This window comes from Salvia splendens, chromosome 7 (genome assembly GCF_004379255.2).
Source record: "Salvia splendens isolate huo1 chromosome 7, SspV2, whole genome shotgun sequence".
NCBI classification, from domain to species: domain Eukaryota; kingdom Viridiplantae; phylum Streptophyta; class Magnoliopsida; order Lamiales; family Lamiaceae; genus Salvia; species Salvia splendens.
Genome location: NC_056038.1, coordinates 7,275,617 through 7,300,969, shown reverse-complemented (window position 1 = coordinate 7,300,969; position 25,353 = coordinate 7,275,617). Strand labels below are relative to the sequence as shown.

Sequence of the window (25,353 nt, the reverse complement as noted above, 5' to 3'; positions counted from 1 at the left end):
GGCGGTCTCCCGATTTTCGGGTTTGTACACCAACGCACTCCGCATGATGAGCAGTGGCCAAACGGAGGATGACTGCAGGAGAATAGCGGAGAAAGCCTTCCCACTGAAGGGTTTATACAAGGACTTCACCTACTGGAACTGCTATCTTGTACTAAGCGAGTCCGAGAAGTTCCGAGTAGGTGTCGACTCTGGCTGGCCGAAGAAGCAACGACTGAACTACACCGGCGATTACAGCGGCAGCAGCGGAGGTTCCCACGACCTCCCCGAGACGACGCAGGAGTTCCCCACGCCGCGTTCGGTCGGTGGCCGACCTCGCCCGATTGGGCGCAAGCGCGCTCAGCAGGCGGCGAGAGGGAACGCCGGGGCTTCCCAGGAGGTCCAGTCGGCATCCCCCCTTGGCCAATCCACCCAGGAGCTCAAATTCTTCGCTCGCGCCCAAACGCGCGCTCAGTTGATCAAGACGATGGCCGAATGGCGGGTGGCGACGGATCCCGTGGAGAAGAGCGTGTTTCAAACCTTGCTCATGAGCCTGCAGGACGAGTTGGAGGCTATACGGAGGGAGACCGGTGGCGGCGGCAGCGGAGGCGACGGCGATGGTGGCGGCGGCGATGGTGGCGACGGAGGCGACAGCGACGGAGGCGACGACGACGGAGACGAGGAGTGAATTGTCACTCTCTTTTATTAATGTATTTTTTTAAAAATTAATGTACTTTTTTTAAATTATTGTACTTTTTTAAATTTTAATAGTATTATTAAACTTTTCCCGTATATGTCTCGTAAATTAAATTCCGTATATTGTGTGATTGTTAATTATGTCATTTTATATAATTGTTATTAGTGATGTGACTATTGATGTGGCTGGGCTATTTATGATGTGGCTAAGCTATGGCTGGGCTATTTATGATGTGGCAGGAGGATTTTTAGTACTGATGATATGACAGTGACTAGGCTATGACTGAGCTATTCCTATTGTAGATGGCCTAAAATGACGCACCGTCCATCCAACTATCAACACTTTGACTCTAATCTATTCCACACGCCTAAACCCTTTCGAATTAATTTCACCCCTAAACCCAAACATTTACTATAATCAAATTTGTCTCTCTTTGTATGAAAAAACTCCACTGCATCCATTTTTCACCTTCTTCCATAAGCTTCATATACCCAACAAAAACAATCAAAAATCTCAAATTCCAACTTGAAATCTTCTTAATCTCTCTCTCTCTCTCTCTCTCTCTCTCGAGTTTCTTTCATGTGAAGCCACTTTTTCTTTTTCCTCAACCACAACCACCGTGCCTGTATTTACACTTATCTGCAACTTTTGATGCTGTCTCCATTTAAGATTCACGGAAAAGCAATTCCGCCACTCCTTTATAACTCATAACCCACCATCTTCTGCATTGTGCTGCGGCGGCGCAAATTAGCAGCATTTTCAAAACCCCCAGCCGAAAAAATGAAGCGTTTGTTCACGAAGGCCTGCGCATACGGCATCGTATTAATGGTATCTCATTTGATCACGACCTATGCGATGCTCGATCCGATCGATTTCCTCACCTTGCAATCGATTCGAAAGAGCATGGATGATTTGCCCGGCTCCAACTATTTCGCCTCTTGGGATTTCACGTCGGACCCCTGCAATTTTGCCGGCGTCTACTGCGACGCAGATAGAGTGATCGCCCTCAATCTCGGCGATCCCCGGGCCGGTTCTCCCGGCCTCACGGGTCGGATTGACCCGGCCATCGGCAAGCTCTCCTTCTTAGCCGTGTTCACCATCGTTCCGGGGCGAATTTTCGGGGCATTGCCTCACACTCTGTCTCAGCTTAAAAACTTGCGTTTTCTAGCAATCAACCGGAATTTCCTCTCCGGAGAGATTCCAGCAGGATTAGGCGAGCTCCGCACGCTACAGACGCTCGATCTCAGCTTCAATCGGCTCACCGGCAGTATCCCCTTCGTCGTTGGAACTTTGCCGTCGCTATCCAACGTTATCCTCTGCTACAACCGCCTCTCCGGTTCGGTTCCTCCGTTTGCATCTCGAGCCCTAACTCGACTCGATTTAAAACACAACGATCTATCCGGCTCTCTCTCGCCGGATGGTCTGCCGCCATCTCTCCAATACCTCTCATTATCGTGGAACCGGATCACCGGCCAGGTCGATGGAATTCTATCTCGATTGAACCGTTTGAACTACGTGGACCTGAGCTCGAATCGGTTCACCGGCAGCATTCCGGGAATCGTATTCAGTTTTCCGATCAGCAATCTCCAGCTTCAGAGAAACGAATTCTCCGGTCCAGTCCAACCATTAAATGAAGTGACAATCCCTACCGTCGATCTCAGCTTCAACCGTCTCTCCGGCGGAATTTCGCCGCTGTTCGCTACGGTTTCAAATCTGTATCTGAATAACAACCGGTTCACGGGGGAGGTGCCGGGCAGCTTCGTGGAGCGGTTATTATCTGCCAGCATAGAAATTCTTTACTTGCAGCATAATTATCTGACCGGGATCGAGATTGATCCGACGGTGGATATACCGGTGAGCACCTCTCTATGCCTACAGTACAACTGCATGGTGCTGCCCGTGGAGACGCCTTGCCCGTTCAAGGCAGGGAGGCAGAAAACAAGGCCAACGACGCAGTGCATTCTATGGAAAGGGTAAGATGGGGATTTCATCTTTTTTTGCGTAACTGAACGCTTTTTCCTATTTTGGAAATAAATATTTTTTTGGGATAAAAAGATTTATTTATTTTGGGTATGGTATTAGTTACATTTCAACTGTGGATAATGACGGTCACAGTCTTGTTGGCACTGACTTTTTTTTTTAATTATGTGTATCATTATTTCATTTTCTTATTGCGTTTTCATCTCATACTTACTAATGTTGCTTCGCTCCTAAAGAAGTTACATTTGCTCCTTAAATTTGTAATTTTCTTATTTGTGTTATTATATTATACTCGTATATTATTATATTCGTGTGTATTTTGTATTTGTCTTTATTGGTATGATTTTAGAAGAAGTGGTTGATAAGAGGAATAGGATGATGTGGTGATAAAATAACAAATATACAAAGCCTTCTTTATGGAGAATATACTTATCTCTTTTGCTTTACATTAAAATAATAATTCATAGAATTTGATGACAAAAAGTTTATAGGTATCTCCTTGTTGTCTTCACTCAATCATTTGTTAATGACGATCTAGACGGTCAAAAAAGAGATTATTGGATGAAGGGGAATTGCCTTAGCAACTAAATTAAGAAAGAATAAAATTCTAAGAAAAAGTTAAACACTAATGCGTGTAATTACAGTTTCACTCTGTTTAATTGAAAAGGGATTGTATGAGAGAGTTAAAGGCTTGATAAAAACAATTTAAACTCTTAAATAATTAATTAATGTACAATTAAAGTCCTACAAGTAGTTGAACCGATGCTCGTTCACGTGAGTAACACGAGATTAGCATAACTCGTCTTTAGCTTTTGCATTATCTAAGCAAAAGATAACTCGGTAATTCATCTTTACCTTTTGCATAACTTCTCTTTAGCTTTTGGAGTATATAAGTAATTTAGTTGTCTATGCCTTCATGTCGTTTTAAAATGTTATGTTTATAATGTTTTCAAGATTAGATAAAAAAAAATACTACAATTTGTAAATATGGAACACCCCAAAAATTATACTACTCCATATACTATTGATCAAACAGTAAAATTGGGACAGTTATGTAAAACAAGAAAGACTATAATTAAATATGGAAATAAAACTATCCCTTAGGCCTCGTTCGGTTGGTTAGATTAAATAGTCGTGAGATATAGTACTATGAGATAGCTCAAGATGGCTTTGTCTAGGATAAAATTAGTATTGATTTTGATATTATTGTTTGGTTGATAAGATAATTAATTATATTTACCATGTTAATTAATTATGAAATAGTAAATTCTTATAAATGATTCAGGTGATTAGTAAATTATGTGACTGATCAGTTTATGTTATAACTAAGAGAGAGAAGAGGGGTGAGATGAGTTAATCGGAGGGTTAGTGGTGCGATGAATTGTCTGCCTTAAACACTGAAAATGGCATCATTGAGATGGGCTTGACACGGGCTGAGATTAATTTGGATGGCAGAAACCCAACATTGAATTAGTGAGTAGGCGAAGCACAATCTAGTCTCCTTAAACCAAGTGCTCTAAGATGGGATTAGAAATGGAAATCAACAAATATAATTTCTCCAATATTCTCATTTGATTTGAACAATTTGGACACAACTCTAAGATTTACATCGGAAATAGTTGTAACTTGTAAGTAAATCAAGCAAAAAAATAGTAATATATTCCATTCATCCCACTTTAGAAGTTCCCATTAAAATATTTTATAAATGTCACATTCCATTAACCTATATTTTATTATAGAACTAATATATAAAAATGAGATTTATATTTTATTTCCTAATTCATCCCACTTTAAGAGTATTTTTTTTACCAACTTTCATTTATATTTTCTTAAAATGCGCACTCAATTCAATGGGGACTGCCAAAGTGAGACGGATGGAGTAGTGCTATGAATTTAAGAAACCTAAACTCCTCTTATCCAAACATTTGTAAAATAATGAGATGATGATGAATGCCATTTACTCATGATTTTTGGGTTATGTAAACTCCTTGAATCATTTCACGGTTGGGTAGAGAACCAGTCACCTCACCTGCCCTTAACCAACATAAATAAAAAAGGTGGAGGTGCATATCTGAGCACAGAGTCAAAAATTATTTGATGCAGCTGTTATCATAATTACTTCAACAAACATGTCAAATAAACATGAGAAAATCAAGCTCATATTCTCAAATCTCAAGATATGTGGACACTTAAAACTTAAAATGGGCTGGACTGGGCCAGACTCTTTATATATATAGCTGGGTCTAGTCCAAGTCCACTTGATAAGTAAGTTGGATTAGATTGGGCCGGGTTTTGTTTCTATATAAATTGATATAACCTAAAAAAAATCTCTAGCTCAGTTGTTAATGGTTAGAAAAGTGATTTTTTTTAAGGTGAAGAAGTTTAATAACAACTTAAAAGGCGCATCGAATGCCAAAAATGGTTGTAGTCTAACTTGAAAACCAATATTTCGGACATGCTAAAGTGATACAAGTAACATGCTAGAACAAGTAGCCCACCCCAATTTAAATATGCATCAAACAAGAATGCAAGAGTTTGAATTAATATGTATGGCTTGGCTTTGGCCAAGACCACTTTCAACAAATTCAAAAGAAAATTAGAAAAACTAATCTAAGCATGGGTACACTTCTGAATTCTCTTAGCCCATTGATAATTAGTACACATATTTTTGTGAAAAGGGTTCGGGCCATCCAGTTTCATCGTGGGCTACGTCGAAATAAATATTGGGCTTTGTCAACCCAGTTCTGAATGGTAGTATAATAATAATTGGGCTAACAAGCACTCATAGATGATAGAACTGCACCAGCCAATATTAGTACAAATGAATGAACTAGTTAGGAATGAAATTAATTTAGAAATATGAAATGAACATGGGAATTGAATAGAAAATTTTCGGATCTTATAAATTTAAATTTAAATAAAATACAATATTTCGATTTTATTTACAGGTAAAGAGACAATTTAAGTAATTGTTTTATAGTGTCGACACTTGACCTTCTCTAATTAATAAACCAACGTTTCTCCAACGACAAAAGTCATCGAAAGAAGATAAAAATGAAGTTAAATTAGATCAAAATAAGTATTTCTTCCTCACCACCCAAGTTCAAAAGGCCTCAAATATATCTTTTTCGCTTTTTTACGTTTATTGTTTTTTTTTGGTTTTTGCTATTAAATTTTTTATTTATTTTCATTCCCATTTAATTAATGTAATTGATTTTTTTTTTAAATTTGTATTGGTTTCAAATGGAGAAAAATATTAAGTAATTTAAAAATGCTATATTTTTCAATTGTTCGCATTAATTTAAGATATACACAATATTATTAATTATACGAAACAAGATAGAACTTTTAGTAGTAGTATGAAATAAGAAAGAATTTAAAAAGCTAAAAATGAGACTCATAAATAATGATAAAAGACGAAAAAATTAAAGACATTGTGTACATAATGTCCCAGTCCCATCTTGTAGTTGTATTTGTAGTTAAGGTGTATTTGATTTTTTTTATCCTCCCATTACAGTTGAATTATATATATATATTGAGGAAAAATGGTATTTAATTATTTATTTTATTCTCTTCATTTATCTATTATATCTTTTTTAATAATACTTTATTTATTATCTATTTAATTCATTAAATATAATATCTTATTTTACATGTGTAAAAGAAACAGCTTATATACAGTGGGATGAAGGAAGTATAGGCAAAGATTGAGAGTGTCGTGGACGTTCCAAGAACATTAATCCAAGAAAAAGTGAAACGTGTTTTTATCATTTGTTGTCATTGTCTAAGCTTAGCTGTTTCTCTTGCCATTTAGTACTCCTAACACTCACGATTAAAGCAATCCCAACAACCATAATTTTAAAGGATTTTATGGGGATTTCAATATCAATGTGGTCCTAATTATGTGTTCAAGTTTTTTGTTATCAAGAAACATACAACTGTGTGCATGCTTTCTCTTTTATTTTCTTTTTTTTTTCATTTCACTTGATTCATATGCACATCCCAAAGCCCTAATAATTTTATATGGATTCCATGTCAAATAATATTTTAATCGAATATGATTAATAGAGATGATCGTAGTATAATTGGATCACAAATATGTGAATAATTACTATAGTCTCGAGATTTGGTCTAAAAATATAGTATCAATTTTTCAAGAAAAATGTCCTATTTTTTTTAATTGTGTTTACCAAATTAATTTGAAAATTGTGGATTGGCTCAGTAAGCATATCAATAAAGCATTTAGCACCTACTAAAAATCGATTGAAATTAAAGAACTTACTACTACTATGATTCAGTGATATCTTAGTTTGTGCAAGGCAAAAAGATAACAATGAAAAATAGGATTGTGATTTGTTAGCAATGAAAAGGGGCAAAATCATCTAGAAGAAACCATCAAGAATTAATCAAATCAGGGGCTGATGATTGTGAGATCCCATTATTTGGACTAATGTCCAATCAAACTTTATTTAATTTTCCATTTCATATAAATTTATCATTTTTGTTTTTGGCATGATGAATCAAGATGGCGATATGTTCTCTTCTTTGGTGGACGGGGTTCGTTGCTTTTAGTTGTGGGGGTTCCTTGGTCCACCACTTCTTTATTACGCTGTTGTGAATTTTATAGCAGCCGCCCATTTATACATACATACATACATACATACATACATACATAAAACAAACAAACCATAAATAAAAACAAACAAAATACTACTCCTACTATATCTATACGTCTTCATTTGTTGGTTTTAAGGTAGTGCGCTGAGGCTATTAATCCATCATGGGATACACTAATCATTAATAAGACATGGTTGAATTCATATAAATCTTCAACAAATTCTCTTTCTATCTCTGTGAAAAACAGTTTATATATGCAGGAGAGGGGAGATGATACCTTGACAGTTCTGAGAGTTGGAGACTTTGTAAGAAACAGACACAGTTACACAACAACGAATGAAACATATGATACTCTACTTTTATGGCAAGCTTGGTCCCATCCCCATTTTCCCATTTCAGGAAATTTTATACTATAATCATACAAATTTGGAACACCAATTTTTATAGATTCATCATATATACTAAGGCCTACATATTACATAGTCAGATGTAGATCAAAAATATAACATGCCCTTCTAAATTACTCCATATTTACTGACATACAAGTGGAAACCAAAGTAGGCTTACTAGTTACATAAAGGCAAACAATACTAGTATAGATTTCTATAGTACACAAGATTATAACACCATGGATTTGCCTAATCCATGTTGCCCAATTAGCTTCGCCCCCATCGATAAATCGCCACGATGTCATGACTTATGGTTATCCACCAAAAAAGGGGGGAATGGTGTAAACTAGACACCAATGTATTAACAATAGTAGTTAGGCTTAGGAGTGGAGAAAGGCCTTCATCTCCTCCATCAAGCAATGGAAATGGTCATTGTTTGGCAAGAAGTAGAATCCAATGGTGGCCTTTTCAAGATACAGCAATTTCACCTCATGCCCCGACTCCTCCAATCCTTTAACATACCCTAATTGCCAGTCTTGGACGAGATCGAGCCCGGCCACAACTACGAGGCTCTTCGGGAAGCTCAGCCCCTCGATGCTCCGGCTGCGCCCTCCAAACACGTTGCACGCCGGGTGATCCCGATCCTCACCCTCGGGCAAATACGCCCGCCAATACCAATCCCGATCCTGAATCCGAACAAAGTACTTCCCGTCCAACCGCATCTCCGACTCCGTCCGCTCCTGGCCCCCGAAGAGCGGGTGGAGGAGGATGTTCCCGAGCACCTCGACGCCCTCCTCGGCCGCGCGGACGGCCACGTGGTGGGAAATGTTCCCTCCCGAGCTGTCCCCGGCTAGGTACACGTGGACCCTCGCGTCGTCGTCCTCGGCTCCGCTCCGGAGCCACGACCGCGAGTGGACCCACTTGAGGGCCGCCCACCCGTCGTCGTACGCGCACGGGTAGCGGTGCTCGGGGGATCGGCGGTAGTTCACGGAGACCACGGCGGCGCCGCACGTCCGCACGAGGCGGCGGCAGAAGGTGTCGTAGATGGCGCTGTTGGCGGACGAGTGGACGAAGCTGCCGCCGTGGAAGAAGACGATCACCGGGACGATCGCGGTGGTGCTGAGGGGCTTCTCGAGCTCGGCGATCCCCCAGGGGGCGTCGGTGTCTCCGGCGGCGAGGTAGACGCGGTTGACGAGGCTGGTGGCGCGATCCACGACGTCGAAGGAGTAGACGCCGTCGACGGGGACGGCGTTGGCGGGGACTTTCCGGTCAAGAAATTCGTTAAGGTCACGATTGAAAGTGCCGTCCGATCGGCGGAGCATGTTGTAGGCGAGCTTGAAATTGGAAATCAAGATCCATGTATTCAGGGGAACCACTCGCTGCAGCGGGAATTAAACGGTTTTTACTGTGAGATTGATTGATTGACAAACATAAACTGAAACAGAGCTAAGCTAATCACAATCATCAATTTGGGAAAAAGGCTAAAAGAGAAACTGGAAACAGAGGAGATTAAATTGGACGTACATAAAAAGAAACGAACCACCCGAAAAAACCCAACACGCGGGCGTAAAATCGAGTTATGGGGGCTGCTAAATTGGTACAAATAAGCAAGAGAGAGAGAGAGCACAGCCAAAGCCCTCAAAATCAAATGTAAAAATCGAGTCTTTACGACACAAATCAGAGCCCTAAAAAAATCAATTCTTCACCACAAACCCTCGTGATTAATCGCAGAAAATGAAATTACCTTTGATTCATTAGCATTTACTTCATTACTGCCCGCCATCAGAGGAATTACACTCGCTGATGATCGAATATCTTTATGAATTTTTGACGAGCTCGCTGCTATTTCTTCTCCCGAGTGTATACAGTTTCGCTGTACTTGAAGACAGAAAGAGGGATTGAGCAGCTCGGCCACCCAAAGAGAACTAGAAAAGATCCAAAAGAGAAAACATAACAAGAAGGAGAGAGAGAGAGAGAGAGAGAGAGAGTGATATATAAACAAGCATTTACCAATTAAACAAATACAGATGGTGGATAAAGAAGAGTGGAAAATTGAAGGTAGCGTGCGAAATTACCATAATAGAGCAGAGAGAGGGTCAAAGGCAAAAGAACGACGGAGCGAAAGGAGGAGCCGAGAGAGACGACAAATTGGGGCGGCCGAGAGAGACTGTGTAGGTGGGGCCCTTATTTTAAATATTTATTCCCAATTATGCTCATCATTTCTTTTCATTATTGTCTTTATTATTATTATTATTATTATTATTATTATTATTATTATTATTATTATTATTAAGGTAAACTGTTAGAAGAAAAAAAAAACTAAAGTCGGATAAAAAAATTTCATCCAGTAATTTTAAAAATCACCTAAAATTATGAAATTTAAATTTATTTTTAATTATCAAATTATGAAAAAATCTGGTCTTACTACTATTTATATATTTTTCAACCAAATGGTGTTGTTTTCTTTATTAATAACAGATTATTTAATCAGTCTGGTCACATATAATTTTTTAATTGTAATATCAAATACTCCACATTAACCAAAAAAAATTATACAGTATAATTGAAAATTGAAAAATAAATTTAAACTCATAGTTTATCTGACGAATTTAACCAAATTTTCTAATTTTTCAACAGCCATTACTATTATTATTATTACCTTCCGTCCGCAAAATATTGTCCACATTTGACTTGACGCATGTGTTTAAAAAAATTGAGAGGTAAAAAGTTGGTGAAATGTGGATTCCACCTTTATAAATTAGTTTTATAGAGTAATATAGAATATGAGTGTAATGAGTTAATGGAAGAGGAAGTGGACTCTATTTACTAAAATGGAGAAAAGGTAAACTGGAGTATAATTTTGCAGACGGACCGAAATAACAAAAGTGTACAACATTTCACACACAAGTGGAGTATTAAACTCCTAAGCTGATTTTTCTAGTTGTAATTCGTAATCAGTACTTCCTCCGTCCCCAGTGGCGGACACAGCCAAAGGAGGAAGGGCTTAAGCCCTCTCCAAATTTCTTTTTTTTATAAATATTTTGTATTTCAAAAAATTTTGAAATTTCTGAAAAATGTCTTTAGCCCTCACCAAACTAATGTATTTGAAGTCTAAAATGTAAAAAATTGAACAAGAAGGAGGGGCTGAAAGTTGAAATTGCATTAGGAATTTTTTTTAAAAATGGCTATCGTTGCTGCTTGAGGAAGAAGATGAGATGAGATAACAAGACTAATTAAATTAATAAGAATAGTAAAATTGGCAAATGTGAAGTCCCCTACCTATAGGCTACGCCTATATCACGTGTTCTACTTCTATTAGTACTTTTTTAGTGTATTAAAAATGTTTAATTGTTGCACTGTAATTAAAAAATGTACTAAACATGTTTTTACTACTCTTATAAATACAATAAGTTCAAATATTTATCATTTTGATTCATTAGTTATTTTAAAATTTTAAAAATCTTTGCATCACTTATTATACTACTAATGATGTAGATTTCACTACCACTAATACTAATTCAACTAGTTTATCAATTTTTGTTTCTAACTATACCAGTTTCACTTTAAAACTCGTGCCGCCATAAAAATTTCCACTCTTAAAAGACGAAAGAAGTGTATGTTAACTAAAAAAATTTATTATACAGCCTCTGCCATAAAATATTTTTGTGTCTGCCACTGTCCGTTCCTAAATAATATGCATTTTTAGTTCGGCAAGAGATTTAATGTAAAATTAGTAAAGTAAGAAAGAGATAGAGAGAAAAAAATAAATTAAAATATTGTTAGTGAAGATTGAGTCTCACTTCATTAGAGATAAAGACTTTCCAAATTTTGAAAGTACATATTAATGAGGGACGGATGGAGTAGTATATTACTACAAAACCGGAGCTATGTTGTACTGGTACATGAAAATAAATAAGAACGAAAATAAGAACGATTGTCTTATTTTGGATTAAAAAAATTATAGCCTAACTTTCTAGTTGTAAATACTACTCCACTTCTTATTAGATTTGATTTGGAACACATAATTCAGTATCAGAAAGTCTGAAGCTACAAGTTTTATGCATTTGTCAACAATATTTTTTTCATTACCGAGATTTTAGTAAAATGCTGCAGATATGTGAAAACTCTAAAGAGCCTATATTCTTTGAGTGATTATGTATTGTAAATTACTACTAGTACTATGTTAATTTTTTAACTAAAACATTATTTGTCTTATGTTTCTTAATTTCGTCAGTGCTTTTGTTTGAATTGCGGCCCTTACTTTTGTGAATAAAAACTAAGTCCTTTTTATAAACTTTTGTTTATGTTAAAAATTCATCTTTATATTTAGAAAACATAACATAATTTGGCTATAAGTCAAAGTGTAAAGATTAAATTCAATATCATGAATCTAACTTCTGCACAATATCTAAGACGACTATATAATTTAGCAAAAAAAGTACTCCACATGATAATATATAAAAAATATTAGAAAGTACAGAAGTTAAATGGTTTTAGGCAGAAAAAATAGCAATAATAGTACCTGTGACCTCACTTTCTATGAAATAATAGTGGCAAATTGTAGTAAAAATATAATGTAAAATATTGTTAAAGAAGTTATCTTTGCCGCAAGCAAAAAAGTTTATTAAAAAGTAATTTAAAAAAGGGCTAACGCCAAACTAACTTTTGGCAATTTTGTTTTTAGCGTGTTACTAGTTGCACCCATTTTTGTTTCATTTTTGTATATTTTCTCAATTTCTTCTAGTTTTCTTAGCCATTTCAATAGAAAAGACAACTCAATAGAATAGAGTATCAATTTCGAAGACAAATTGTTTTCCACCATGTAATAGATTGCTATGACTAATCGAAAGAATGTAATATTGTTCGTGAAGTTCAATAAAAATACATTTCCCCCATTGTCGATTACTATGATTTATGAACATAGAATTTTCTAATAAGTAATTAATTAATAATTGAATTACTCCATATTTCCTTGTGTACCTATCTATTTGTCTAATTTGCAAAGTTCGTCTCTACATAGACGATGTCGAATGTTGATGTCTTAACGCCACATAATAGGCATTGTCTTTTCGTAGATTATAAATATGGAAAATTAAAAAGTACTAAGAAATATAAAAAGAAAATTACATGCCTCCTAGCTCCTAATAATACAGTGGAAAAAGATGATAGAAATATAAGTACGACTAACAAGAGAAAATACCCTATTCTAGCCAAAGGCATATTGTAAAAGGAAAGTATATAAATCCAAAATACCCTATTCTATCAAAGGTAAATTTTATAAGGAAATAATTCAATTTTATAGTTTATATATATTATGTATATACATTCGGATAAAAGTTAAAATTATGAAAATGGTAGTCATTGTTCCCAAAATACCCTTGCAGCAACACTTCATGTTATTTTATATGTTGCGGAAATTATGCACTACTAACATTTTATTTTACATTGATATGCAATTTTGTAAAAATCTTAGTAAAAAGACAAAACGACGACACAAAAAAATGGTGCAATAATGCTAAATATACCTTATATTTGGAGAATGCTCTACACATATAAGAAATGATGCTACATCCATCAACAAATGATTGGCTTAACGGCTTAAAAGTGCTAGATGATTTTTAATAAATTTGATTTAAATATTGTGAGTGACAAAATAGTTTTTTTTCTTTTTTGTTAATGTTGATAGAAATTCATGGGATATATCCTAAAATCATTTCATGATAGGAGAGATCCATGAGATTTATATAGTACTCTAATTTTAGTTCTCTCTTTAGATAACATGGAATAGTTACATTTTTACATTTTAGTTTCAATTGCCAACACCATCCCTCTCAAACCTTCAAGGTGAATCTTAGAGCGATGAGATCTTTCAATCAATTGTACCAGTAGCCTAAATTTAAAGCCTAGATATATTGTTAGAACAATCATTTTTTTGTTTCAATTTAGATATATTATTGAATTAGTTAAGTTTGGTCCACAGTCGTCAACTCGCTCTGATACCATCTTGAATGCTATAGACATCATTAGGGTTTTTTTACCATTAGGTGAAGGAAGAATGTAATTCACGGTAATAGCTTGATGATTTTATTTAATGATATGTACCATGTATAGGGTATTACAAAGTATGTACACATGGTAAGACTTGTTCCATGGAACAAATTTAATTCTAGTATGTAATCAACCTATTCTTGGACTCCAAGCTAAAATCTTTCTTGGGCACCAAGCTAATATCTTTATTTTTTCCAACAAATGTTATAAATCATTAATTTCTATGAATGGTTGAAATATTATTTTTATCTTCGTTGCTAATACTATTTCTTTTTTAGAATGAACCACTATGCCCCTAAACTCATAACGTAAAAATAAACTAGTAGAATGATAAATTAATTAGAGACACTGATAACGAAATATCCAATCCTTATGAATTTGCAACTATGTCTACATAAAAATAATAACTCTACAGCTCCTAATATCGTGACACTACCACGCAACATTTTAATTCGTTATCATGTGAGAAATAATATTTCTCCCATTTAGTCGGCCTAGCCTATATATTTCTAAGACTTGGTCTATCGTTTTCCCTCTCAATTAAATCAATTGAATTTACACCTATAGTATGTGGTTTTCAATGAATATATGTCCTATAACTTATGTAGTGGTCAAAAGTATTGATATTGGATCTCGTATTTATTTTCAATCTACAAGTGGAAAACCAATTAATATTGTAGACTTGTCTAACATGTATTATAAGGCTCTTGGACTCCTATGGTCTAGGCAATTTAAGGTGGCGGAGTTGATTCACTTAAACCATGACAAACCATGACAAAAAATTTGGTCTCTTGTCATACCAAATTCAAAAATTGATATGCAATTCATGATATTAAGTAGTAGTATTATTTTTTCTTTACATGCTAATAACCCTAAAAGAAATGGAGTATTAGCCTAGCTAACTTATGGGTACAATAATTTCCATGTAAATTATTTAGGAAAGTAAAACTAAGAGCGTCCACTATAATGTGGACGCGGCGGACGCCGCGTTTGGGGCGAAAGCGGGGTGGAAGCGGGGCGCCTTATAGTGGCGGAGTTGTCCGCCCCGGAGGCGGACGCGGCGAGGGGGGAGGGAGGCGGCGGATGCAGGATAGCCGCGTGCGGGGCGAGGACGCGGCTGAGGGTGGCAGAGAGAGAAGGAGTGGGGCTATAGCCGCGGCTGTCTATTGCAGTAGCCGCGGCTGACGCGGCAGCGCGGCGGTGGGAGGGGCTGTCCGCCCCCATAGTGGACACCCTAAAGATGGCCTAATTTTGAATCCAAACGCTCCAAATTGTCACATGGTAACCACGAGGAATTTCCCGAATAATTCCAAAAGGTAAAAGAAAAAGATGTTTTGGAAGTAGCCAAAAGGGCTTGTGCATTCACACAGAAAAATACGTAAATAAAAGCGCAAATTCCACCCTTCGGACGCACACGTGGCATCAGGGCGGAGCTCCTCGTCTGTACTGACCATTATGCCCTTCCCTATCGCCGGAAATCACAGCACGCGACACGTCTTTTGTCGCGTAGCGCCAAACGCGTGACGGCATGTTTTTTGTCAGAAACCCGGACGTGGGGCCCACGGCCTTTATTTTCGCTCCTCTCTCGCCGCCCCCATTCACACTCACACCCCCCAGCTTCTATTTTATTTATTTGTTTGTTTTTTCTTTTTTTTTTAATTCCTGAGAGGTGCTTTGAATTTTGTCGTGCTCTGGGATTGGATTGTCAAAATTTAAAATCGAAAAATATATAAAAAAAAAAAAAAGAAGAAAATTTTGACTGACACGTGCTGGACGCACGTGGGTCCCGCGTGAGGGGAAGGGACGGCGGGGCCCGCTTTCGTGTTTTTAGGGGATTAAGTAGTGGGACCGCGTCTTTGTAGGCCAGAGCTTCGAAACATGGCTTCCTTATTTTAATTTAGACATTTTGCAGGGAAGTCCAAGATTTTTGGTTTAGATCGCCTCAAATTCAATCCTTGATAGCATAAATTAAGTGCTAAATTGCACTTACACCCATCTATTAACGAATTTTCCGCTCTACCCCCCTTTCTAGCTTTCTATCAACTAGACAGAAAAATTTGACCCTAGATTAAAAATACGACTAAAACCTTAACAATGCTGGAAGAGTTCAGGTATTCGTATGGTTTTTATTTTCAAATCATTTTTTATATCACAATGATGCAAGGTGTCTTGATTCTCGTGGTTTTGTTAAGAAGTTGTAAATTTAGAGGTGTGAGTGCAAATTATAAAAAATCGTTTATTCTGAGTACAATGATGGATGGGTTCTAACTTCTAAAGTAGACCCCTTGGAAACCAACAAAAATCTGGTATGTGAAGATCACGCGAGAAAATGGAAATATGGAGTATTCCATTAATATAATTCCAACATAGCTACAAAATTTTGTCCCATGCAAATTGTTCCCATACACAATTTATAGATGTTCCCCAAAACCTAATTAAAAATATGAAATAATCTCTTAAAATGAAAGAGACCCATATTTGTTTTTGAGGGGAAGGATTTTTGCGATTGTGTTAGAAATTAACATGGGATTTTAGGCCGTAAAAGGGTTGTTTGATTTTAGTAAATGGATCTTATAGTAATTAACTACCTAAATATATAAAATCTCTGTCTATAATTACATGAAATTATGTGTAGAGCAATCTCCAAATGACTTGGAGCATGCATTTATATTTGTGATTCGTTTGGTAGGGGGAAATGAAACATAATAGGTAAGAAATCTGGATGATTGATTGCTCTATTTTCTCTTGCAGAAGCAAAAGATTTTTCCATTTGTTCGTTACAACATGAGCAAAAAGTAAAAATCACTTTCATTACAATACATATCTCTATTACCCATAGTCCGAATCCATTTTCTGCATCAACTAGCCTGCTTTCTAGCTAGCTTCTATATAGTCTGTTTTTTTTTAATATCCAAAGTCAAATTATGAATTTTGTGTATATTCTGTAAGTCTTTTAAGAAAGAAATGACATATTTATTTTTATGGATTTTTATAGATTGATCTCACTATGCTCGTGATTGTGTAATTTTATGGGAGCATGTCAATTAAGGTTGATTTGAATAAGCGTTATTCGGATTTGATATTTTATTAGCTTAATATAGCTCTCAAATAAAATATACTCCTATAAATGTTCAAATTCCAAGCTAGCTAATCGAAATAAACCTTGGCTATTTGACACGTTTTTGTACTATTAGATCAGTCGCTTTTTCTTTCTTAATTTCATGTTTCACCCTATTTATATCAAGCTAGTTCATTTATTACATAATTTGTAAAAAAAAAACTCGAGACAAACTTTGAATTCTTTCAATTCGTGACAATCATCTTCAGGGCACCCGCAACGCGTGTCGCCGGCGTTCCGTGTGCCGTTCCGCCGGAACGGTTTCGTCGCGGAACGCGTTGCGGCGCACCATTCCGCTCCCATTCCGTTCCGGGTGCCGATGGCACGGAACGCGGCACGGCTTGTGCCGCCACGCGCTGGGGCGACGTGGCGCTCCCCGCTTCGTGCGTGCATCCCACTCGCCGGCCCGCGAGTGGGACACGTCAGCGATGACGCAATAATTAATTTTTTTTAAAAAATTGATTTTTTTTTTTAAAAAATTTTGTTAACAGTAATATTACTGTTTTTTTTAACTTTTTTTAATTTTTTTAATTTTTATTTTTATTTTCTTATTCTATAAATACACCTAATTTATTACATTTCACACACACAACTACACATCTACTCTTCCTAAACCAACATCAATTCCTCTCCAATTTTCTATTTCAATCTCCTTCACAAAATGTCCGGCGACGGGAATTACGGCGGTGGCGGCTCCGGTGGGTGGGATCTCAACGCGTTCGGCGATTGGGAGACCATGTACAACACATTTGGTGGTTCCGGGTCGTCGACACCGGGCACCCAGGGGTCGGCGACGCCGGGTGGGTACCAACCACCCACTTTCGATGTGGATGCCTACGCTCGACCACCCGGCTCGCGGCTTTCTCAGGGTTTATCCCAGATTCGGGAGGATATCCCCGTTGAACCCACCCAGGGAGGAAGCCGAGGCGGTGGAAGCTCTAGGGCTGCGTCTGAGGCACCCGAGGAGGAGGAGGAGGAGGAGGAGGAACTGGAGGATCTGGGCCGGCATCCGTACAACAACGAAGAAACTAAGGCGGTGTACACCGCCTGGCTCACCGTCTCGTACGATCCCATCGTCGGGAACCAACAAGCCGCCAAGTGCTTCTGGGAAAAGGTCCGTGATGTCTACCACCAGACTAAGCCGAAAGTGGCCCGGAAGCGCAAATATACAATGCTCCGTGCTCACTTTGGCCGAGTCGACGCACAGGTCAAAAAATTTTGCGGCATCTACTCGGCCGAAGCGGCGAACTACCAAAGCGGAGCTTCGGGCGCCGACATTCTGAGGGCGGCTTTGCGCGTCTTCTACCAGGACACCGGTCTACAGTTCAAATATGTTGATATTTTGCAGCTCGTCAAGGACAAGGAAAGGTGGGCCGGCGGTGTCCGCTCGAGCTCGGGCTCAACCTCAAAGCGCACGAAGCACACGGCGAGCGGCAACTACTCGTCTGGTGACACCGGTGAGGCCAGCGAGGGTGAACCGCAGGTGTTTGGGGGTACGGGGGATCCAACGCCCGACGAATACGGGGGATCCAACCGTGGGCGCCGTCGGCCGCAAGGGACGAAGGCGGCGAAGGCGGCTAGAGCGAGGAAGGGCCGAGGCGAATCAAGCCAGTCGGCCTCGGGATCGGGCTCGCGGGGAGGCTCGGACACACTTATGGTGGCGTACATAACCGCCACAATGGCGGACACTTCCCGCTTCTCGTACGCCCAATTCACGGCCTGGTGGAACGGAATTGTGCATATGGCAGGAATTCTTGGTCTTCCTCCTCCCCCTAAACCTCAACCGCCTCCGGAGGATGATTCGCCGGCGGAGTAGTTTTTTTATTTTCCCACGTTTAATTGTGTGTTTTTTATTTTTTTTAAGGTTAAGTTGAATTTTTTTTAATGTTGTGTGTTTTTTAATAAAGTGTGTTTGTTTTTTTATTAAAGTGTGTTTATTTAAATTGAATTGGGTTGGAAATAAAAAAAATGAAATTGAATGAATAGTAATTTAAGGAACGGTTAAGGAACGGAGGGTTGCAGGTTCCGTTCCTTAGTTAAGGAATGGAGTAAAAAAGTACAGTGGGGCCCTCAAATAGTGGTTTAAGGAACGGTATAGGAACAGCGTTGTTTATGGCCACAACATGCAATAAAAGATTATTTTTTAAAATCATACGATGTTCAATTATATTTATACATGGTACTTACAAATTTAATTTAAGCTCCTGAATGTTTTTGTGATTTTTTAGATATCCTTTCGATCCTTTTTATTTATTTAATAATGATTTAGTTTTTCCTTTATGATCCGTGAGAGTTTTTCCACTTTTAATATTGAGTCACATTATTTTTCGCATTTATGGTTTGAATCATACTTTATTTTATCGATCACGGACGCAACTTTATTCCTAACTCTTAACATGGTCTCAATTCTGAATCCTCAAACTTAAGATTTGAACTTTGAACAATAGTAGTACTATATTAATGTTGATTTATTACAACCCCAATAGACACTAAATAAAAGTGCTAGTAATTAATACCAATAAAGTAAATATTAAAAAGATGCGTTGTTTAAAGTCAAGTCTTAGTGGGCATCTGTTTGTTTGAAAAAGAAGAAGAAAAATAAAATAAGAAATGAGATATAGATGTTGTAATAAAAAAGGGCACAGTTGAATATAGTAATCCTAAGATTCTATTCCTTTAGACGTGCTGTCTTTTGGGATAATGCCTTCCAAGTCCACGACTCCACGCAGCTATGTTTTCCACCTTTCTATCCCAAACATAGGTGTGATATCATCATATTTCTTATTTACAAAATTAAATAAAAAATAAAAAAATAATAATGTTTGTGCCCAAAATGCATTCAAATTCAATGGTTGAGCCAACTCACTTAACACACCTAACAGCAACATTAATTTGGGCACTTTTAATTATTCTGGACAAGTGTCCAATAAAGATTGGCGACTTTTTAAGACAGCTAAGTTCACTTCCGTTTGATTTTCGTATTATTATAATTTTAGGTTGTTTAGTCAGCGACAAGACACATTTGAAATTATTAATTTGGCTATTTTAGTTGATCGAAATAAAATCACTGGATTGTCGGATTAAAATGCAAAGTATTTTTATTTTGTGCGAGACAGCAAAGGGAGTAGTATATTTATAAAGATAACGCGAGACAGAATTACAAAATGAGACAAGCTTGCTTATAGTACTATGTGAAATGTGTATGAAGGTACCAACAAAGAAAAATAAAAGGGAGAAATGTAATTAGTGTAAATTACAATAATAGTTGTAATTAAGAAAGTGGAGGGACAGTGGTCGGAAATTAGTGATTGGTTGTCGTATATGGAGGTGTGGTGGCTAAGCATGTGCCACACACACTCACACACCAAACATTTACCTCCACGACACTTGTCATTATGTTATTTGTCGTAAACTAAATATATTTTTAAATTTTTGAAAAGAATAAAGTTATGCGGCCACATTATGACCAGCCATAAATTAATTAAATAACAAAAAAATTTGATTTTTTTTCAAATTTTTGGTTTAATACTACTTGATTTTACTTTTATATCATCTTCATTATATGTTGCTCAACATGTTAGTGTTGCTCTTTCGTAGTTTTTGCTCAACTTATTACTACTGTCATTTCTTGATTGTTGCTCAACGTATACAGTAAATCGTGATATTAATGTGTTTTACGTAATGGAATTCAAAGATAAGTATCAACTTACAAATCCATTCACACACATATAAGTTTATATCGGTAATTCTAATTTTTTTATACATGTAAATGGACTAAATTAACTCTTTATGGCCGGCCACATTATGGCCATTTAGCATCACTCTTTTGAAAAATCAAATTTTAAAGTAATACTCCTAGTAGATTGAATTGATTGAGTAATTTGGCATGGACATAAATTAAAAATTAATTAGTGTGATGGATAATTGAAATTTGTTAGAGAGTTAATAAATGAGAGGTGGGGGCTCACAAAGAATTTGGCCTCTAGTGTGTTAGGTCAACAACTGGGAACAGCGTTTTGGCTTGTTCTGCAATTTGGGGTCAATTTCACCTACTAGCCTCTCTTATTTAAGCATATGTTCTTTTTAGATCAAATCATTTTCTCTTCTCACTATTTCCCTTTTGTCTTTTACTAATTCATCCTCTTCTACCATCTTTCTTTTGTTTCTCTAAATTAATTAATTTATGCTGGTGGTGTACATGTATTCTACATTCTCAAAGACCTCAACGCCAGACACATTATTATTATAAGATCTTCTGTATTTTATACTACTCCTACTTGACAAAAAATTATTCCAATATTGTGTACTGTATTTATGAATACAATCACGTAGATTGACTTTAAATACACTCATACAAACGGAAGTTCAGATAAAAAAAATACCTTATTGTTTTATAACCATGGACCAAATTATAATACTATACATACAGTAATTAAAAAAAAGTACCGGTATTAATAAAAAAAATATTATTTCATGTGAAAATCAATCTGATCAACCATTAAATGATCCAACAGTATTTATTTCGAGTGTGTGAAATGATCCAATGAATCCACTAAATGCAGTGTACCAAAATACAAAGCAATCTAAATCACTGAAATTGAAATCGTTGCTAATTTCAAAGTTTGACCTACGACACTTCTTGAGTAAGTTAAAACTTTAAAATTGATATCTATGCCATCTGACAAATTCGTTAATTGGTTACTTGTTTATCAAAAATTATACACAAAACAGAAACCTAATTGATGTCTGACTATGAAAATTAACTTACACAACACACGAAAAGTTGATATCATATGAAAAGAATTAACACACCAATTAGTAAAACAAATACTACTAACTTAGTGCTATGTGTATACTAAGAAATCGGCCAAAACGAGAACAAGGGTATTTTATATGTACGGGAAATTTTTTTATATTGGCAACCTTTTATAGGTTCATGGAAATGCTAATTAATGAATGAACCACAAGAACAAAGTTACGTTTTATTTCGAAGCATTAGATTTTCAAAAAAACATCACACTCTATTTTTGTACTTTCAGTTTTAAATTTAGACCCCAAATGCAAGCATGTTAGTATCATACTTAGTATGTAGACATATCGCATATATAGGGTGATGATCCGCTAATGTCAAAACTTAATCTAAGAACTAAGAATCAATCCAGATTATTGAATTGTAAGATAAATGGTGTAGGCATGTAGGTTGTTCGTATATCTTTAACTGATATCGATATTCAATACTACTTATTCATATGTTTTGAATTTGAAAAATTATGTCATTAGTGTAAAATATGATAAAGTTTTTACTAGAATATGTTTAAAGTTTTAAATGATAATGATGTTAATTTGAACTAACTGGTATGTTTTGCTTTGTAAACTAATATGATCAATTATACTATAAGTGTAAAAATACGATGACATTATTGCCAAGACATGTTAATAGTTTAACTGGTATTGATATTAAAGAGGTCTGTTATATTTTGTATTATAAACTGATATGCTCAACTATATTGAATAATGTCGTCTTCATTTATTAGGGGTGAAAAGGCAATAACATTTTGACAATATTACCCATTTTGAATAATTTTTTTTTAAAAAAAAACAGAAATTAAATGCTCAGTGATGCATGACATATATGAGCGAGATTAACTGGAACTTGATATCCAAGGCATGCAATTGATTCTTAGTTCCATAGGAGCATAACTAGATTTGTTATTGCATTATGTTAATAATAAAATATAACTAGACTTGTTATCACATTCTACTAACTTATTTTATCCACATTGAATTATAAAATTATTATGCAAAATTGTTTCATACTATTACATTTAACTTTTTTTCACTCATACTCCTATTTCTTAAAATTCTTATTAATCCCAAAAGGATATTTAATAAAGGATAAATAATATTATAGTTGCATCCAAATATAAAAAAAAATTAAGCCAATTACGTATAGTTATAAAAGGTATTTTTATTTTAGCCAAACTTAATATTTTAGAATTGTTGAGCTAGTTTAACATACTAATATGAAGCACTGTTTTAAATGTAATGAAATGCCCGTAGTAAAAGTTTCAACCAAAATAGGTTTTTTTTTAAAAAAAAATAAAGTATGCACAGGAAGCAAGATCAATTTTCAATTGTTCATACGCAAGATAATATACCATAACAATATTCTTTTTAGTAGTAATTAATTAATTATATGAGTCAAGGTTATACACGTAATTTGGCCAATAAATAATTCCAACCGTCCCTTTATTCAACTCTGGTATCAATATGCACATGGCTTGAATTGTTAAGACTCCTTTATTACAATAAACTAAACACCATTACTACATGATGCACCCTTTAGTAATTATGAGTTAAGTCGCATCGAGATTAACTTGAAAATTCTAGATTGTTGTAAGATCTGAGGGGCAATATGGTATTTTGGTGTTATTTATATAATTTGCCATGCTTTTAACTCTATATAATTCCGTCGCAATTGGCTTGGTTTTTTGTGGTATTATAGTAATAAATGATTAAATGGTGGCCACAAAATGAGGTCATCACTACGCACATAATTGTTTGAAAAAAATACTAGAAAAGTGTGTGAAGACAAAAACTTTGTCCAAGTGCATGAACAATGCTCAATTATGTTCTGTATAGTTTCATAGTTTGGTGTGTGGATTTTGTTGCGTTGTGAATACAAAGAAAAGCAACAAAAGGGATAATTTCATGTCTTATTCTAACATTGCGTTTTACACATTTAGTCAGAGATTAATTAACAACTAATTACGCCTCACTGTCCTATTTTGTGTTTTTCTTGTTGCTTTATGTTTTTTTCCCTGCCGATTAATCCATAATCACGCACGACCACGTTGTTACCACTTTCACTTTTATATTCTTTCCACATTTAAATTTAATGAAGTTTTTCTCTCTCTCTTTTTTTTTGTGTATACTAGTAGTATTTTCTTAATATATATGGATGTGGGGGTTTATGCAATGCACCAATATTAGCATAGAGTGTTACTTTCTTCCTCCAATAGTCATCTTTCATATTTCTTGAAGTAGATGTATTGTCATGTCTTTGATTTTTTATATGACAAGCAAATGCTTGAACCTTTAGTTATTGAGCCACAATTCTAACAACTAAACAAAAGTAGGAACAAAAGTCAAAAGCAACAAACTAACTACCAAAATATATGAATTTTAGGAGGGCAAGAAATTATGTAAATTAATTCAAATAACAAAGAAACTTATGCACTGATGCACACCGATCACACTAAGACAATGACTCAATACCCAAAAAGTCTCAACTAAAAACTAAACATGTATAGGAAAACCCACAGACTTGTGATTTCTGGTCTTGATATCTTCAAGTTGAGGGTCCAACCTAACTTCGTTCATATAAGATGTTTTTAGGGAAAATGTGTTAATTACTACTTTCTTCTTAGGTTTGGACATAAATTGAATAATTGCAGTATTTAGTTTAATAGTACGAATTATTATGATTTAAACGTTACACTTAGATTTTCGATATTTGGAACTACAATCATTAGGTTTAATTTTGGACTTATTAGATATATAGATCTAAATTAGGCTGAATCTTATCCTATAGTATTTTTTTTTTAGATTGAGATTATAACTAATAAGAAGGTATTTATTTCGAGGTAAGCCCAACTAACTTGTTTATATGTATTTAATTCAAAAAGCACGTAGTACTATATATGGGTTATGAAAAGATTAAGCCCATGGTAATGTACTTTTTTATGGCATAGCTAGTGTGATCACTTTGTTAGCTTTTGGGTGTTTTTTAGTTTGATTGTTGTTGTCAGCAGTGAGGGAGTTCTATTAGTTTGGATAGGTAATGTACTTTGCTTTGTTGTTTTGTAATCTTAAAGCTCATCATTTATGACTTGAGCTTTTACCTCTTAAGAACAAAATAGTAATACTTTGCGACCAAAGTTATTTATAAGTTCGTGTAAAAAAAATACTAAATTTCGATTATAATTTTGTGGTTTTAGAAATATTACCCCTAATAACATCTTCTTCTTCTTTTTAAGTATGCCTAAATATCATGATAGGGAGTAGTACATCTTAGTGCTATTTTAATACTAAAGCTAACAACTTCATTTCGGAAATGATTAATTATTTGACTGAACTGAAAATTATTAGACTAAAAAAAGAAAGATAAAGGTCTAATGAATAAAAGGAAGTAGTGATATTGTTTTTCAACAGAAATTTATGTAGCAGTAGAGGAAAAGTTAGTATATGTCAGAACTTGAGTAAATTTAACAAATTTTCACATTTTTTTTAGGAATCCGCCATTTATATTGTGACAACACAACATATCTTTTGATTTCGTTTGACGTTATAAATGTTGTTTCTGATGAAACGTAACAGAATACACTGACCCTGCTTGTTTTTAAATTATTGAAATCAAACATCAAACAAATTATAAGTATATTCTAAATCCTAATACATGACACGTATGCATGAATGAAAGAGGTAGTACTACATGTATTATTGGCGGCCATTAATTGTCAATTTTT

General features: G+C 35.7%; 2 protein-coding genes across 2 annotated transcripts; one reads left to right on the top strand and one right to left on the bottom strand.

Moving 5' to 3' along the window:
* The first annotated feature begins 1,119 nt into the window (after positions 1 to 1,119).
* LOC121810997 (LRR receptor-like serine/threonine-protein kinase ERL1) lies at positions 1,120 to 2,958 on the top strand. The gene has a single exon (XM_042211745.1). The coding sequence runs from the start codon at positions 1,454 to 1,456 to the stop codon at positions 2,648 to 2,650; it is 1,197 nt and encodes a 398-aa protein (XP_042067679.1). The 5' UTR covers positions 1,120 to 1,453; the 3' UTR covers positions 2,651 to 2,958.
* Positions 2,959 to 7,760: 4,802 nt separating this feature from the next.
* LOC121741894 (gibberellin receptor GID1B-like) lies at positions 7,761 to 9,666 on the bottom strand. The gene is made up of 2 exons (XM_042134841.1): positions 9,404 to 9,666; positions 7,761 to 9,038 (listed from the first exon to the last, which is right to left on the bottom strand). Exons 1-2 carry the CDS (start codon positions 9,440 to 9,442, stop codon positions 8,040 to 8,042), a joined length of 1,038 nt encoding a protein of 345 aa, XP_041990775.1. The 5' UTR covers positions 9,443 to 9,666; the 3' UTR covers positions 7,761 to 8,039.
* Between the last annotated feature and the right edge of the window lie 15,687 nt (positions 9,667 to 25,353).

Bases quoted from the DNA above. Each gene is read 5' to 3' on its own strand.
- LOC121810997 (XM_042211745.1), top strand. From the start codon at position 1,454: ATGAAGCGTTTGTTCACGAAGGCCTGCGCATACGGCATCGTATTAATG.
- LOC121741894 (XM_042134841.1), bottom strand. From the start codon at position 9,442: ATGGCGGGCAGTAATGAAGTAAATGCTAATGAATCAAAG. The intron at 9,039-9,403 runs GTAATTTCATTT...TTCCCGCTGCAG, and splicing joins TAAATGCTAATGAATCAAAG to CGAGTGGTTCCCCTGAATAC.